Source organism: Corapipo altera, unplaced genomic scaffold, assembly GCF_003945725.1.
Source record: "Corapipo altera isolate COAL_440 unplaced genomic scaffold, ASM394572v1 332, whole genome shotgun sequence".
Lineage (NCBI taxonomy): Eukaryota > Metazoa > Chordata > Aves > Passeriformes > Pipridae > Corapipo > Corapipo altera.
The window spans coordinates 107,400-124,333 of NW_020885051.1; the positions used below are offsets into that span (position 1 = coordinate 107,400).

General features: G+C 48.1%; 1 protein-coding gene across 14 annotated transcripts in view; it reads left to right on the plus strand.

Moving 5' to 3' along the window:
- The window catches only part of EIF4G3 (eukaryotic translation initiation factor 4 gamma 3), a 144,451-nt gene that overhangs the window by 32,076 nt on the left and 95,441 nt on the right, over nucleotides 1-16,934 (plus strand). For 9 of the 14 annotated variants that reach the window (XM_027668755.1, XM_027668747.1, XM_027668743.1 and 6 more), the window contains exons 2-3: nucleotides 8,934-9,009; nucleotides 16,746-16,889. In XM_027668755.1, coding sequence (XP_027524556.1) covers nucleotides 8,934-9,009; nucleotides 16,746-16,889 — 220 coding nt within the window. Of the gene's footprint in view, nucleotides 1-3,886; nucleotides 3,984-8,933; nucleotides 9,010-16,745; nucleotides 16,890-16,934 lie in introns of those variants that run through there. The other 5 variants (XM_027668744.1, XM_027668752.1, XM_027668756.1 and 2 more) reach the window with 4 other exon arrangements.

The following is a 16,934-nucleotide window of genomic DNA, read 5'->3' on the forward strand; positions in this document are numbered from 1 at the left end:
AAACTGAGCCTGGAAGTAATGAGCTCTCCCTAATTAGGTGCTTGTGTGCAGGTGGAACTATTGCAGCTGGTGCTCCCAATCCTGCTGGTTTGTATTGGAAAGCGTGACAGAGTGAGTGGGGTGCTGGGAATACAGTTCATTTGCAACAGAGGGGTGGTTTTTTCCTGTTATCTTCCCCTCTAACTCCCGCTTTTCCTTCAGCATTCCCACTTGGCTCAGCTGTGAGAGGTATCTCATGTGGACCAAAACCTAAAAGGAAAGGGGCTTATAAAACAGAGGGAAAGGGGATTTTTTTATGTGGACAGATAGTGGCAGGACAAGGGTTTAAAATGGAAGAGGGCAGGGCTAGATGGGATATTGGGAAGGAATTCCTCCCTGAGAGGGTGGGGAGGCCCTGGCACAGGGTGCCCAGAGAAGCTGTGGCTGCCCCATCCCTGGAGGTGTCCAAGGCCAGGTTGGACGGGACTTGGAGCAACCTGGGCTGGTGGAAGGTGTCCCTGCCCACGGCAGGGGGTGGGACTGGATGAGCTTTAAGGTCCTTTCCAACCCAAACCATTCTGGGATCCTGTGATATTTTGTGGAATGGATATTTAAAAAGAGTATAAGTTGGAGGATTTTAAGATGTGCTGGGGTGTAACCAGCCCCTCAGCTGGGGCTGCTGCAGTGTGGCTGAAGCAGGTTTGCTCAGCCAGAAGGGCTGGGGGTGTGCCAGGGGGCTGTGCCCCCTGAACTCCGGCCACAGAGTCGGATGTGCCAGTGCCGCCATCCACAGAGATCCCAAACCCATCCACAGAGATCCCAAACCCATCCACAGAGATCCCAAACGTGTCAGGGCTCCGAGGGGAGGAGGGATCTGTGTAGCTGGAGGAAGGAGAGGGACAGCATGCTGTTCAGTAAGCATTTGAAGGTCACAGTTTCCTTTCAAGCTGCAGTTTTCAGCCTTGGAAAGCTTGTCTTCCGACAGGCATTGAGGTTCACTGGGATTTGTGTACCCCTTTCCTTTGGAAAGCTCTGCCTGTTCCCATTCAGCTCCGTGCAAGCACAGCTCGGGGACCATTGTGTGGCAGACAGCAGGGAAGGGAAGTGTTTGGGATTATTTGGAAGCTGGTACTGAGATCAGTGATATGTAATTAGGTAAAAAGGTCAAGATGAATTTCAAGAAAAGTTTTATTATGGGATGTTTATTATGTACGTTTGTTCAGAGGCATAAGCTGGGATAAGCAGGGAAAGCCTCCCTATAACACTGGGATCTGGGCAGAGCTCAGGAGAGGATAATTTAACGAGGAGCACTTGGATGGCAGAGGGATGGACAAGCCCTGTCACTTCCCGTGACCATCACGTAGTTCAGCTGGAGACCAAGGCACCAGTGCTGTACTCTGGGATTTCCAACGAGGCCATAAAGGAGCCCTGAGACATCCACTGTATTTATGTAGGTGAATTCCTGTTAACAAAAGCAGAAGATAAATACCTTATTTAAAGTATTGTTCCGAGTATAAACCAGCCCATAAACAAGAACTTGAAGAGAATTCGGTGTTACTGTTTAATACACAAAATACACGAAGGATTAAAGAGGTTGTTGCACAAACACTTCGTTGATCCACTTAAAATTTATATGTTTGATAAATGGCAGCTGGGCTGTGAACACTGACTACACATGTGGCACTGAAGAGCTTTATACTGGGCCATAAAATGTCAGAACAAGCTTAATAATGGCTTTTGCCATCGGATCCTTCTGGGGATAAGTCGTTAGGGAAGGTGGTGCATCCTGGAGGTTTCTGTTTGCAGGAATGATGCACTGCTCTGTTACAAACCTTGGTACTCTTAAACCATAAACCCCATTTTTGCCTATTTACAAACACCTTTTGTCATGTTCCTTTATTTTTAAAACCTTTGGCTTGCCAGAAATACGTCTTTGGATCAGATTTAAGTATTAATTATTAAGGTGTAAAGCTGACAGAGTCTTTTAAGGAATCCCTCACCTGCAGCCCTTAACTGTGACCGTATCCCTGAGTGCTCATACCAGCAAAAGAGTTGTATTTGTTTTTTCCCCTGGTATAATAACAATAAACACCAAACACTGAAACAGCAGTGCCCCACTGGGGCTTGACCTGTGGAACAGTCAGGGCTCGGAATTGTGCTTCACTTTGACATCTCACCGTGTTGCTCAAGAGCAGTTGCATCTGGCTGAGAAAATGAAAATAAAAGTGGTGTTCTCATACAGAGGCCACATCATTCTTGTGAAAGTGGCCCCCTTATCAGGAATCCACCAGCAAAGAAAACCCTGAGTAGACAAAATAAACCCCAAACCCACCCTGAAATGAAACGTGATCTCTGCAAGGATGGGAAATGGGATATGTTGTTGGGTGGAGGCTTTGGAAGGGTTAGAGAAGGTTGGCATTTCATTAGATGGGTTTTAAGTCTTTAAATGTTTTCCAAAATCCTTGGTCTTGATTTTTGTAATATTAATTGTCTCTCATTTGTTATGAGCACACTCAGCTGTGGTCGGGGGTGCTCGAGTCCTGTAAGAGATGAAAACGTGGAGGTGACAAGGACATGGGGGAAACCAGCATGTGCCTGTAATTAAGGGCTGGATTCTGTGGATACTCAGGGGGATTGAATTCTGGTCACCCAGGCAACATCAATCCTGCCTTTTCCTAAGTTTGGAGTTACTTGCTTTGTGACCTGACTTTTATTTTTCCTTGGATGAAGTCGGTTTGATTGTCACCTTTCAGCATGGAGCAAGAGGATGACACTGGTTTTATCTTACACGTTATTTTTTTCCCAGGTGACTTTCACTTGGTGGTTGATTTGGGGTTTTCTTCTTGTTTTGATTTGTTTAAAGGCTGTAGTTTGCTTTACCAGCTTTCCTTCCCTGGGCTTTTGAAACCTGATCTGTCAAAAGAGGGATTGATTTTGAAGGGGGAGTTGATGGATGAAGTGGTTGCTAAGAGCAGGGGGTCGTGGTGCTGAGTTTGGGGGTAGTGACCAGAAAACTGAGGCAAACAAGCTGCAAAATTTCCTGCTGAGGAGTTTGTGCTGCCATTTAATCCTCCCCAGCACTGGAGCTTTCCGAGCTCCTCATTCCTTGCCATGCAGCTTTCCAGACCACACTGTGCTCCCTTATCCATTCCTTTATAAGCCTGGCTTGATTATTATCCCATACAGACTTGCTGAGAGGAGCACGATGCTGCCTCCCATCCCTTCTGCACCGCGGGCACAGCGGAAAAATTGGGGAAGCAGAGGGATTTCAGCAGCCTGGATGCACTTGGGTTCCAAACCCCAGCAGAAGGGCATCGCTGAGGCCCCCCTTGCGCTGCCTCTTTAAGAGCTCAGGCTCTGCCTGCGAGGGCGACAGGCAGGAAGAGCTCCGGAGCCAGCCCGGCGTGGCACGGATGCGGCCGGGGATGCGGCTGGGATGGGCTCCGCTCCTGGATGCAGGGAGGGGACCCGGCGCTGAGCTGGGATTTTCCTGCCGGAGCTCTCTGGGATCTCAGTGATGGAGCTCTCCGGGATCTCAGTGCCAGAGCTGTCTGGGAGCTCGCTGATGGAGCGCTCCGGGGCTCGCTGACGGAGCTCTCCAGGATCTCGCTGGGGGAGGTCTCTGGAGCTCGCTGTCAGAGCTGTCTCTCCGAGATCTCACTGTTGGAGCTCTCCGGGATCTCACTGACAGAGCTCTCCAGGATCTCGCTGCTGGACCTTTCTGGAGCTCACTGGCAGAGCTGTCTGGAATCTCAGTGACAGAACTCTCTGGGATCTCACTGTCAGATCTCCCCAAGATCTCACTGCTGGAGCTCTCTGGAGCTCTCTGGAGCTCACTGACAGGGCTCCAGGATCTCAGTGCTGGAGCTCCCTGGAGCTCACTGCCAGAGCTCCAGGATCTCACTGCTGGATCTCTCCGGGATCCCACTACCAGGTCTCTCTGGGATCTCACTGCTGACCTCTCCGGGATCACACTGCCAGAGCTCTCTGGATCTCACTGCCAGGTAGGACCGAGCTGCCGAACAAAGGCTTCGCCCGGCACAGAGGATGGTGGAGCTGCCAAGGATGGGGTGATGCCGGGGAAGTTCCAGCTGCTGTGACTGGCAGAGCCTCTCCTTTTGAACGTTCCCAGAGCCCGGGCGGTTTCCCAGCCGGCTCAATGGAGTGTTTCTGCTGTTGGGATTTCACCTCCTGCATTTTAATTGCGCGGTGAATAGAGGAGAGGCTGCAGAGGAGAAACACGCTCTCCTAAAGCTCCCTGCCATCACAGCTCTCCTAAAGCTCCCTGCCATCACAGCTCTCCTAAAGCTCCCTGCCATCACAGCCCTGCCTGCTCGGAGCGCTTTTGTAGATTCCCTGCTCAAAAAAAGCTGGAAGGAATGCTCCAATTTGATGTGGTTTCTTGCCCTCCTGTAATCTCGCTTGATGGTTTTATCTTGTGTTTTTTAATACACAGTTTTGGTACAAGCAGGGGCACGTGTGGGGATTATATAACCCTGGGCATGGCTGGTGGGAGACTCTGTTTCTGGGCAGGGATGAAAATTAGGAGTTCTGGAATGGTTTTGTGAAAGGCGCCCCTGGAGACCGGGGATATTTTTATTCCTGTGAGAAGGTGCTTCCTCGGAGCTGGGAGGGGAGGAGAGGAGAGGCCAGCAGTGCCTGCTCAGGGGAAAATGGGTGGTAGTGGCTGAAATGAGCTTAAGTGAGAAGCACTATTTGAGGGAAAATGAATCCATTTTGAGAGAAAACATAATGGAGTTATTTCTTCCCCCCTCCAACCTCAGAGGCAGGAGTAGAGCAGGAAAACCTGTCCAAATTCCTGCTGTAAGAGCTGATTTTGCTGCGTGTTTCCAGGTCCTTCATTGCTGGAGCAGCACACAGGAATCTCACAGAATTGCAGTTTTGTAGCATGATTGGAACAAGCAGAGAAATGTGATACAAGGAGGAGATTTCTGCAAGGAATTCCTCCTGACTGTCATTTCACTCAGCATTTGGCAGTGCCTCTGATTGCTCCAGCAGCTCTGGGCTGGATTTTTTTTTCCTTAATTGCTTTACAGAGCAGTCTCATATTCCCCTCTCCTCAGAGTGTGGCTGTGGCTCTCTAATTAAAAGAGATTCTCCCCTTTTTAGGGAGATTTTTGGTTTCCAGAAAAATTCTGTTTGGTTTCCAGCCGGTGTTCCTTTTCCCACAGCTCCCAAAATTCCCCAGCTTGTAATCGCTGCTGCAGCCAAACGGGGACTGGGTGGAACTCCCACTGCGTCTGTGCCTGCATTTATTAATGTGCCAGAAGTATCTCACTTAGGTGAGATTTTAAATATATATTTCATGAGTTAATGAGCCCTGAACAGCCACGAGGAGGATCCAGCGCCGGCGCTGCCCGTTGGCTGCCATCCTTCTCCCAGATTCTGGCGTGCTGCTCATGGAGGAGGGAGAGCTGTAAGGAACAAAACAGGCTGCAGTTCCTCTTTACTGACCTGATGGTTGCAGAGGTGGTTTAAGAGATTCCCCTTGGATATAAGAGGTTGCCCTTGCTCCTGCTTCGTCGCTCTCCTTGTCTTTTCTCCCTGCGGAAGGAGCTCTGAAAACGGTGTGAGGTTTGGGTTATCTTTGCTTTTCCACCCCTCCCTCTCCCTTCCCAGCTTCCTGGATCATTTTGGAGCATGGCTGCACAAGTCAGTGACGTGGGTGGCAAGGATATAGGGGAGGAGGAGGAAGAGGGAGGGCGCAGGATGCTCCTGAATTGGATCTACCCATGCCAGAATAGTAACGTGAAAGAGCTGCCCGAGTTATTCAGCATATCCTGGTGCTCCTGCCTGTGGGGAATCCAGCGCTGCAGTGGAGCCAGACTGGTTGGACTTTAATTCCTGAACTTGCTTGCATGTGCTGGGGCTGTGGGAGGGCAGCAGTCCCAGGGGTTGTGCTGCATTTTGGGCTGTGCATACCTTCACGACACCAAAACCTCTGTGTGAGTGCCCTGGCATGGTTTGGGATGGGATGGGATGATGCTGCTGGATGAGGTTCCACTTCCCACCTGCTTGCCCTGACCCGTTCACCTCCCATGGGGAGTCCCCGTGCTGTCACTTAACCCACTTCTAGGAAAGAGCCTCGTTAGCACGACTCTGATGAACTTTGCTGTCACCCTGGCTCGCTTCTCCTGCAGTGACAGCAGCTGTTATCCCAGGATGGGCTCCTTTGGCAGGTGGACGGAGAGGGAAGGTGGGGATTTCCTCTGGGGAGCCAAAATGAGCTCGGGGGGGGTGTTGGAGGGAACCAGGGAACTTTCCACTAGCCCAGCTCCTTGAGGGGAAGCAGGAATCTCTCCACTGGCCCAGCTCCTTACAGGGAACCAGGAATCTCTCCACTGGCCCAGCTCCTTGCAAAGAAGCAGGAATCTCTCTCCACTAGCCCAGCTCCTTTCAGGGAAGCAGGAATTTCTCTGCTAGCCTGTCTTCTTGCAGAGAGTCAAAGTTGGGTGCTGGAAATATTCACTTTCCCTAACCATTATATCTTATTAAGGCTTACTGGAATTTAAGGCATTTTGTCCCCCTCAGTCTTGTGTCCAGGTCAAATCCTTTGGCAAAAAGAACTTAAAAGGTTTCTTTTAATTTTAATTCTTCTGGTGAGAATCATCCCATCCTGGGAGTGATCTCAAACACTGACCCCAAACTCTGCAGATCCCTTTGAACTGCTCCTTCCTCCAGGCAGCTCTTCCTGGGTGCAAAAAGAGCGGGTGCTCTGCTCAAAGAAGATTATTTCCTCCTGCCTTATATAAGTTCTAAAATAAGAAAATAAATCCCAACCTTGTCGAGGATGAAACCGTTTTTCCAAACTCAGGAAGGATCCCTTTTGAAGCAGCGATTGCTTCCTTAAATTGTCAGGGCTGGAGATGGGAAATCTCTCAGTGACACAAGGGGGGCAGCTCCATCCCAGGCCTTGGGCTGTCATTTCTGTCACAGGGATGTTCTGGGAGTGAGGGAACAGTGCTACAGCAGGAAATACAAGTTTCTGCCTTACAGTGTGTTTCTAATCCTCCACTCCCAAATTTTGGCTTTCTGCTGCTGTTTTTTTGCAGAACTCAGGCACAGACCCTCGGGATGAAGGCTGGGAGTGGTGCCTTGGCTCTGCTGAAGTCTGTGTCAAATCTTACCATTGTTTTGCTGAGTCAGCAAAAATCCCCTTTGGTTGTTAAAAACCTCTTTCCTTGTGAAATGACACCACTGGGGACTGAGCTGGCAGGGCTGGGGGGCGAGGATGAGCCTTGGACCCCGCCAACAAATCCCTGCACTCCTTGAAAAGAGGCAGAAAGAGGTGGAGGGGGAGTGAGCCCATCCTGGGAACCAGTGGGGCTGCATCCTGTTCCTGGTTTTCCCAGCTTGGAGCTGTTCCTGGGCCGTGTCCTGTGTCTCACCTGCGGGATGGACGGGACAGGACTGACGTGGGAAGGTGTTGTGAAGGTCAGGGCCGGGCTCTTCCCAGCCTAATCCTATCAAGCCAGGTTTTTATCACGTCTGGTGCTCAAACACTGAATATGTAACAAATTTGGGAGGGTTTAGAGCAATTTCTGAGCCTCTTGGTGAGGGAGGAGCTTTTCAGTGATGTGTTCAGAGCCAAAATGGTGTGATATTGTACATTTAATTCCGTGTATTTGTTTCTGATGCTGTAGATTTGCCTTAGTGCTGCTCAAGGAAGAGCTGATCCAGCTTGGGGGTGCTGGGAACAGTCAGCAGGGGCAGAGCAGGTTGTGTCTGAACAGTCCTGACAACAGCCTTAAAAACTGGTCCCATTTTAGGGGAAACAGGTTGGATTCTGTACCTCGGGTCGCTCTTGAGCGTTGTCAGCACTGATGGGGTCTGTCCTGTCGCTGTGATTTTTTGGTCCCTGCAAAGCTTTGGGCAGCAGAATTAATTTGGAGATCAAACCTGTGGTGCAAAGATTCTCTTGAAAGACTCAAACTAATCTTCTGGGCTCAAAATTTAACTTAGGAGTGTGTTTTTCCTTGTTTGAACAAAATCAAGAAGTGTTTTCATGACTATTTAAAATATCCCACCACGTTAACATGTGAGGTTTGTGTCTTGCCTTGTGTGCAAGAACCTTAATCAGACTGTTCTCATTTTCCATGAGGTTTTGGTGTATAAAATATAAACAGCAAAAAGGTGAAATCTGATTATAGCATTTAGGAAAATTTTTCAGTAAGTGACTTTTTCTTGACAGATACGTGCTGGGCCTAAGGCCACAAGGTATTACCTAAGCCAGGCTTTTTTTTTTTCTTTTGAATTCCTGCATCCCCTTGCTTTAGTCCACAAATAAACCAGATTCTAGCTTTTTTTTTTTGTGCATAAAGTCTTTTTCCCTTTTTTTCCCCTACAATACCTTTCCAGTCTAAGCAACCTCATGTGTTTTGCCTTTAAATCCCCTTGCAGCAGCTCCTGGAAACCTCCCATTTATCCGACAGCCCCTTTTTTTTTGGAGGGCAGAGGAGGAAAGGAGTCACTGGGTGAGGAGAGGCAAACAAGGAAACAATTCCAGCGGGATTCCTGCCTGCTTAGCAAAACAGGAGCTGCCATTGTCCCAGGGCCCTGCTGGTCAGCAGGGCTTGTCCTGCTGAATGCTGGGGGGGGACTTGTGGCTCCTGGGATTTTTCCCTTACTCTTCCAAATAAAACCAGGGGTGGGGGATGCTCTTGAGGGCCCAAGGTTTTGTGGATTGTTCAGATTCCCTCGCTGTGTTTGTGGGAATGGCCTCTGGAGCCACACTCTGCTCCTCTTTGGGGGAACCTGTGGGATTGGAGCTGCCGGGGTGGCTGTGAGTCCTGGGGGTGGGTGGGTGTCCTCTTTGGGAGAACCTCAGGGACTGGAGCTGCCTGTGAGTGCTGGGGTGGGGGGTGTCCCCCGGGGGTGTCCCCACATCCCAGCCCTGTCTTCCAGGCTGCTTTCCTTGACTTGCTGTGTTGCAGAATCCCCCGAGGTCCTGTCCAGCAGCCCCTCGAGGATCGGATCTTCACTCCGACCGTCTCCGCTGTGTACAGCACTGTGAGTATCTGCCCAGGCCACCTCCCTGGGGCTTGGGGAGGCACATCATGTGTCATGTCATGGTCTATTTTATATCAACTGTATTGTCATAGAGTTATTAAAAAAAACCTAGTGCAATTAGGAACCATGCAACTAAAAAACATACGTTTAAAAAGATGCAGCTTCTGTTTCCCTCCTGAAATAAGTGGTGCTGGATAAAGATCCCTTTTGTTGCATGTGAGCAGGGAAGGGAGGGGGCTCAGGAGGGGGGAGCCAGGTGGGGGTCAGGCTCTGCTTCCAGGAAACAAGGGACAGGACAGTGGGAAATGGCCTGAAGTTGTGCCAGGGGATGTTTAGTTTGGATATTGGGAAAATTCCTTCATGGAAAGGGTGGTCAAGCACTGGAAGGGGCTGCCCAGGGCAGTGGTGGAGTCCCCACCCCTGGAAGTGTTCAAAAAAAGTTTGGATGTGGCACCTGGGGATGTGATTTGCTGGAAATGGGGATAGTGGCCAAAGGTTGGGCTTGATGATCTTGCAGGTCTTTTCCAACCTTAATAATTCTGTGATTTTATGAAGACCCTTTTTTGTTGCACATGAGCAGGAAAGGAAAAAATCTTGGGAGGACTTCTGGGTCCATTCCTATTTCTAAGTGTCTCTAGTTTTATTTAGCAGATGGGAGAGTGGGTTTTCCCAACAGTTTCACTGGAGTGACAGTGTTTGGGCCATATATTCCCTCTGTGGCTCCATCTCCTTCCTTCCCCCTGAATCTCAAAGACTGACTTGGAGTGTGTTAGTGGCTTCACATTTCCAATACCTTCAGAGTATCAGAGAAATAATCAAGGAAGATTTGTTTCCATGTGAAAACATTCCATTACACAGAGGAAGAAATTTGTTAATAGTAGATTGAATATCTATAGGTGCCTTTGGCTCACTGTCCTACATGTTTGTTAATGTATAATATTGATTATTGTGGAAATTTAGCTTAGAAACACAGTGATGTTTATTTGTGAACACATGATAGTGTTTTCCTTTTATTCATTTCTTTTTTTCCAATGGCAATAGCTGGAAGCCCAGGGTTATTTATAAGCTTTGCCTAATCAGCACAGCCCTGGGAAAGTTATATTTTGCTTTTCTAGTTGGGATAGTGCAAATATTTTTAATGCTAAAGCAAAAAATACTTTTAAGCTGCTCTTTTAATTATTTGGAAATCAGGAAGAAAAGCTGTAGATGGGATAAATTCACTGTATTTTATGCAGTAACATAAGCTGCTTATAGAAGACATAAGCTGCTGGGTGAGGTTTTCTCCTCCTCTGTTTACAGGAGTGACTGGGAATGGGGTTGTCAGCTCTGGTTCCATGTGGGGGGTCCTGGCCTGGAGCATCTTTAGCCCAGAGAAGCTGTGGCTGCCCCATCCCTGGAAGTGTCCAAGGCCAGGTTGGACAGGGCTTGGAGCAACCTGGGACAGTGGAAGATGTCCCTGCCCGTGGAATGACATGAGCTTTAAGGTCCCTTCCAACCCCAACCATTCCATGATGATGATGATCATCTTTGGTCCCTTCCCTTTCTGGGTGGTAGAGATGCCTCTTCTACCAGAGTAGCTGCTGTCAGGAGGTGCCAGGCTGAGCTTTGGGCAGGGTTCAGGGTGCCAGTGCTGCCAAGTGCCCTTGGTCCAGGCAGAGACTCAGGTGACACTTTCGGGAGCAGAAGGACTCGGGCTTGGCCATGGATGGTCTGGTGGGCAACCAGCCCTGGATCTCCATCCAGGGGAGCTGGAAAGTTGGGATACAACTCTGGCAAGGATTTAGGATTTAGAGGTTTGTTGTTGACAACAGTGAATAACAAACCCAAGCTGCAGGTGGGGGTTGATGTTTTTTGCTCTCTCTGTCCTCAGTATCCCATACATAGATGTATGTATGGGAAAAAACAACACCAAAGGAACAAATTAGGAAGAAATTCTTCCCTGTGGGGGTGGAGAGGCCCTGGCACAGGTTGCCCAGAGAAGCTGTGGCTGCCCCAACCCTGGAAGTGTCCAAGGCCAGATTGGATGGGGCTTGGAGCAGCCTGGGACAGTGGGAGGTGTCCCTACCCATGGAACAAGATGATCTGTGAGGTCCCTTCCAGCCCAAACCATTCTGGGATTCTGTGAACATAAATGTACAAACAGTTGTAATAAATAATTCAGTTTTTATTGTCCTTTATGTACCCCATACAACACTTAAAAACCACTTTAAAAATATCTGAATTCCTTTTAAAGAGGGTTATTTTTTTCAATTCTCTCCTCCCAAGATATAATGCAGATGCCTGTGGGGAAAATATGACTGTAAAAATTTAAATTAATGTAAAATAGAAAAGTAACTGTGAAGAATGACCTAAAATAGCTTTTCAGTGTGGAAAAATATCACTCCTTGCTGTGTTACAGGAATAGAAGCCAGGGCTGGGAGCGTCTCAGTTCCAGGCTGTAAGAAAGCACAAGTTTGAGAGAAAATATCATGTTTTGGGGAAAGGAGAGAAATTTCTCAGCTGGATTCCTTTTGGGCTTCCATTTGAAGCCCCAGGCAGTTGGCAGATTTAGAGAAGTCCAGAGAAAAATGAATTGGGATGGAAAAAGCACATGATGGGAGAGCCTTGACAAATTCATTCATGAAAGGTCTTTGTTACACAAGTAAGAGCACCGGGGATTTAAGGTCTGGGTTTGCAACAGATAAATAACTTTTTAGTTGATGATTTTTATATATAGTTTGCCTAGATTTTACAAAAAACAACCTAATTGAAGGTGTGGAAGGTCACCATGGAATCACAGAATCATTAAAGTTGGAGGGAAGACCTCCAAGATCATCCAAGTCCAACCTTGGAGTCCATCCTCAGCACCCAGGGCTGCTCCTCACCTTCCATGGTTTGTTTGCTTGGACGTGCTGGGTGGGATCCCACAAGGATTATGGATCACAGATGGGTATTTTGAGAGGGTGGTTGGTTTGGGGAGAGCTCTGGTGTCTGAAAGCACCCCGTGGTGACTCTGAGCTGCCTCTGTCCCCTGTGTGTTGTGCATGGGATGGGAGGACAAACCTTTGGAGGCAGCGGCAACCCACAGGTGAAACCCCAATTTTTAGTTGGATAAAAATGAAAACTAATTCAGTTCTCCTTCCCATGCCTTTCCACATGCCTTATCAGGAACTCGGTTGCACATTCCAGAGCTGTTTTTTTCCAGAGCTACAAAAATGGGAATGGAAAATCAAGTGGCTTCCACAATGAGCCCCAGTAATAAAACTAAAGCAGAGGAACAAGTCTTCCTGTAGGGCAGAGACAGGAGCTGAGGAGGAGGCCAAGTGGGATGCAGTTTGTTTGAGAACTTGGAGATACTCAAAATTCCCAACAGAACTTTGGTAGAACCTCTTTCTCAAGGAAATCATACTGGTGTTAAAACCAAACCCACCTAAATTCATCATGTGTCATCTTTGTTTATTTAAGTGTCCTGTAGAAAATACTGATATTAAGGAAGTTGTTGGATTGGGGTTTTTTTAAGTAAATCAATCTAGGGTAGAATTATTTTAAAGCAAATCACAGTTGGAAATAATTATTTCAATGAACTAATCTTGTAATAATTTCCCCTCATCAACAATGGAGACACTTTATCAAAAGATCTAGATTTTGACATAAGGATTTGGGGTTTGCCCTTTAAGCAGCTTCTTGCCTGGTGTTTCCTAATTCTTTATATTGCAAGAAATTAAGATGGTTACTCATGTGTCTGCTGTAAGATGCCATAACTATAGAGTTTAGACGGGGAATAAAAATAAACTTTTGTTTCTGTTATTTCAAAGAAATATATTCAAGAGAGTTTTTTGGGTTGGAGTTTTTTGGAAGGATGTTGACTTCTAACAGCAGGGGAACTGCACCCACGGTACCATAAATCCCACAGGCCACCCCTGTGCCCAGAGAAATGGGGCTGATTCTGTTGAAATGAGATTCGTGTGGACAAATGACGGGGAGCAGACGCGCTCCTCAAATACAGCCTGAGTTGGGAGTTGGATAAGAGGAATAACTGTGGAAATGGACATCCAGTTTTTGCACAAATCCCCTTTTTTGGCAGGTTGTGGTGGAGGTTCACAGCTCCCTCAGTAACATGCTGTGATCTCAAGTGCTGAAACTCAGACCAAAAATACTTTGGGATAAGCTGAGGAGCAGCACTGGGACCCTGAGCAGCCTGGTCCAGTGGAAGGTGTCCCTGCCCCAGAATGGGATGAGCTTTAAGGTCCTTCCAACCCAAACCATTCTGGGCTTCTCTGGTTGACTCCTGGGTGTGAACTAGTTAGAAATGAGTGTTAATGAGAGGTGCCTGTGTGGGGAGAAGGGTTTGTCACCTGGTCAGGGGCCGCCTTGAGCAGAGTCCCTGAGCCTGGCTGGACCCAGCGCTCCGTGATTCGCCTTCACGTCCTTTGAAGGGATCTTCCTGCAGTGAAGAGAATCCTGTAGGGAGGAGATTAGGGAGGATTAGCTGCTCCAGCCACCCTGTGCTTAAAGGAAGGATCTGGGTCAGGAGGCCGGCGCGGTCCCTGCCTGGCTGCAGGAGGGATGCTCAGTTCCTCACCCCATCCCACCCCCTGCCGCGGGCAGGGACACTTTCCACTAGCCCACATTGCTCCAAATCCCATCCAACCTGGCCTTGGACACCTCCAGGGATGGGGCAGCTTCTGAAGTACCTGAAATCAGGTACTTGGTAGGGGGAAGAATAATCCCAAACTTGTAAATGGTGCTAAACCCAAAAGATTTAATCTCTAAAAGAAAATCAAGAATTCCAGACTGAGTTTTTATGTCATCTCTCATTCATTACTTCCTTTAAAACACAGGATTAATAAGGCTTCTGGAAAACTAAAGTGAGCCTCTTGGTACTCAGGGAAAACAGAAGGTGATACCCTAGCAAATTAATATGTCATTTTGTGGATCTGTTTCTAGGGGAACAATTTAATCTATAGATTTAAGGGGGATATTTGCTTCCATAGTAATCTCAGACCATTTCATAAACGGCAAACCACACCCCAGGCACGATGGGAACAGGCATCCCAGAAGGGATGAGCTTGGATAGGCTCTCCCTCATGGATTTGTTAACAGTTATCAAATGGACACACAAATGCAGCAAGTTTGTCTTCCTTTATCACCTGTTGTCATTAAAATCAGTATCTTACGTTTCATTTTATTTGTAAGTAATTTGTGGTAGGAAGAGGAAGGTGTAGAAACACCTCCCTTGCTGCTGCTGCTGAGAAAGGTTCTCTCTGCTTTTCCTTCTGCTGGAAGGACCACCTGATCTTAGGAGGTCGTGGAAGGTCAGTGGTGGGTTCCCATGGGATGCTGTCCAAGTGTGGTGTTGTTGGTAGGATTCTGCTGCCTTGATTAGGCTTTCAGGCAGATTTTAGTGGTTCCAGACGTGTGCCCATCATGTATCTGCTGCTTCTCTTCTGCACTGTGCGGGGGTATCTCAGGCACCATCATTCCAAGCAGCTGCACAGTTTTCCTCTCAGTTCAGCTTCCAGATTCCAGACCCAATCAGAAGAGCATTCCTTGCTGTCTTTATTAACCTCCATCTTAGGTTATTTTCCCTATAGAAGTGGTGGAGTCCCCATCCCTGGAAGCGTTCAAAAGGTTTGTGGATGTGGCACTTGGGGACATGGGTTAGTGGTGGACCTGGCAGTGCTGGTGGAATCATTGGATTTGGTGATCTTGGAGGGCTTTTCCAACCTAAATGCTTCTAATATTCTATTCCATGATTCTGTTTGCGTGTTGTAATTCCCAAAGAGGACTGTTGATTGCTCACACTGACCTGGGGTGTTATTAGTGCCCCTGTCCCCTCGTCAGAGCTCCATGTGGGCACGGGGGCTGTTGGAGCTGAGGATTTTTGGTTGTGGATCAGTGAGCACTGGTGGGTATAGGGAGGGAAAAACTGGCAGTGGTCCAAGTCCCACAGCTATTGCAAAATAACCTGTTTTACCTTAAGAAGTGACATTCAGGGAGACGTGCTGGTGCTGAGCATGGACACAACCTGCTGATGGGGCTGTTGATAGGAATGATTTCCTTGTATTTTGTGTTTCCTTTGCTTCCTTCTCCCCCTGAACTGCATTATTTGATACCCATCATTCACAGTTGCTGCTGAGCCCAGACTGCTGCACAATTGACATGACAAGTCTCTCAGGGTTGTCACGGGAGTCAGGGAAGAGACTTTGATTTTCTCAGGGTTGGGCTGTGGAAAGTTTCTGATGGTCTGTCAGGCTGGCTCTGGTTCTGTGTGCTCACACCTGCCAGCAGAGATCAGCCCAAAGGGAGAGATGATTCATCCCTGGCGAGGGGCAGGATCCCGTTGGGGACAGAGGCTGAGCTGCTCTGCAGGACCCACCCTTTCCTCTGGTGAGCACAGGGCTGCTGTAAATCTTCCCTCAGGGAAGGATCCTGGCCCGTTCCCAAGCCCAGAGCAGTTGCAGGTTGTGGTTCTCGCTGCTGGTGCAGCCCTTGAAGTGGTTCAGGGACTGGAACGAGGGACATCGATACTTGGAGTGCAATAAAATGACTCGGGAAAGGCAATTAGTGCTGCACTCTGGGACTTCTGCTCTCGTGCTTTGCTCTCTTGGAGCTTGGAGTGAATAGTCCTTTAGAGGAGCCAGGAATTTCCTTCTTTATCTGGGCTGGGGAAATCTGTGCACACCCGTCTGTCTGCAGTGCCAGGGACCTGTGTGGGGCCTGGAGTACCTGTAGCTCAGGGGGGCAGGGATAGATGGGATATTGGGAAGGAATTCTTCCCTGGGAGGGTGGGGAGGCCCTGGCACAGGGTGCCCAGAGAAGCTGTGGCTGCCCCATCCCTGGCAGTGTCCAAGGCCAGGTTGGACGGGGCTTGGAGCAACCTGGGCTGGTGGAAGGTGTCCCTGCCCATGGCAGGGGGTGGGATTGAATGGTCCTTAAAGTCCCTCCCAATCCAAACCATTCCATGGTTAAGTGGTGCTTTTCAGCAGACAAAATACATGAGGAAAGGTCAGTGAGAAGCAAGTGCTGAATTTCTGTGAGTTTTAACCAAATCTGCCAAAATTTAGTTGTGTTGAACTGCTGGGAGGTGCCACCCGATAGTTATGGGATTCTTTTTTTCCTTTGATTCTCCTTTTTTTACTAAAGCAACTCTATAAAATATATTTAAAATAGTTCCATCATGAAGACAGTCCAGGGGAGTGAGTATGTTGCTGTGAACATATTTTATAATATTTTACTTCATGTAATGTTTTGATGAGTATTTTTTATAGAAGCTGAGAAAGGAGATAAACACACGTGGCTTTGGTATTTCAGTCTTTCCTCCTGCAGATATCAGGGCCCTGTGCAGTCCTTTCTTTTTCCTTTTTGGAGGAGAATGTGCAAATCTCCCCCTTACTTTGTGTTTTGGGTCACTGGTAGTGTGTGTCTCTTTGCAATTCCCAAGATTTTCAATATGGCTTCTAATGGAGGGACCAGAAGGTCCCAGGCCTGAAGGCAAAGGGATATTGCAAAGCAGCACCACAGCAGGAAAAATTCAGTTCCTACAACGTTCCCACCATTGACTCCAGCTGGTGCCCTTATTTTTTGATCCTTCCCCGTTTTCCTGAAAATATAATAACTTTGCAGCCTTCCCCTTAAGAGATATATAGAGATAAAAAAAAATATATATATATTTATGAAGGTGCTGCTCGCTGCTTTCTTATAAAGATTTCAGTGTCTCTGCAGACCTGGTTACTAATGTTCTGTTTTACTAACAGTTTATCTCCACACAGGTAACACAAGTAGCAAGACAACCGGGTCCTCCTGCCCCATCCCCTTACACTGCACATGAAATAAATAAGGGACACCCAAATCTTGCTGCAACGCCACCGGGACATGCCTCGTCCCCTGGGCTCTCACAGGTAAGACCTGGCGTTGGAGCAGAGCATTCCCAGCCTCCCTCTTCT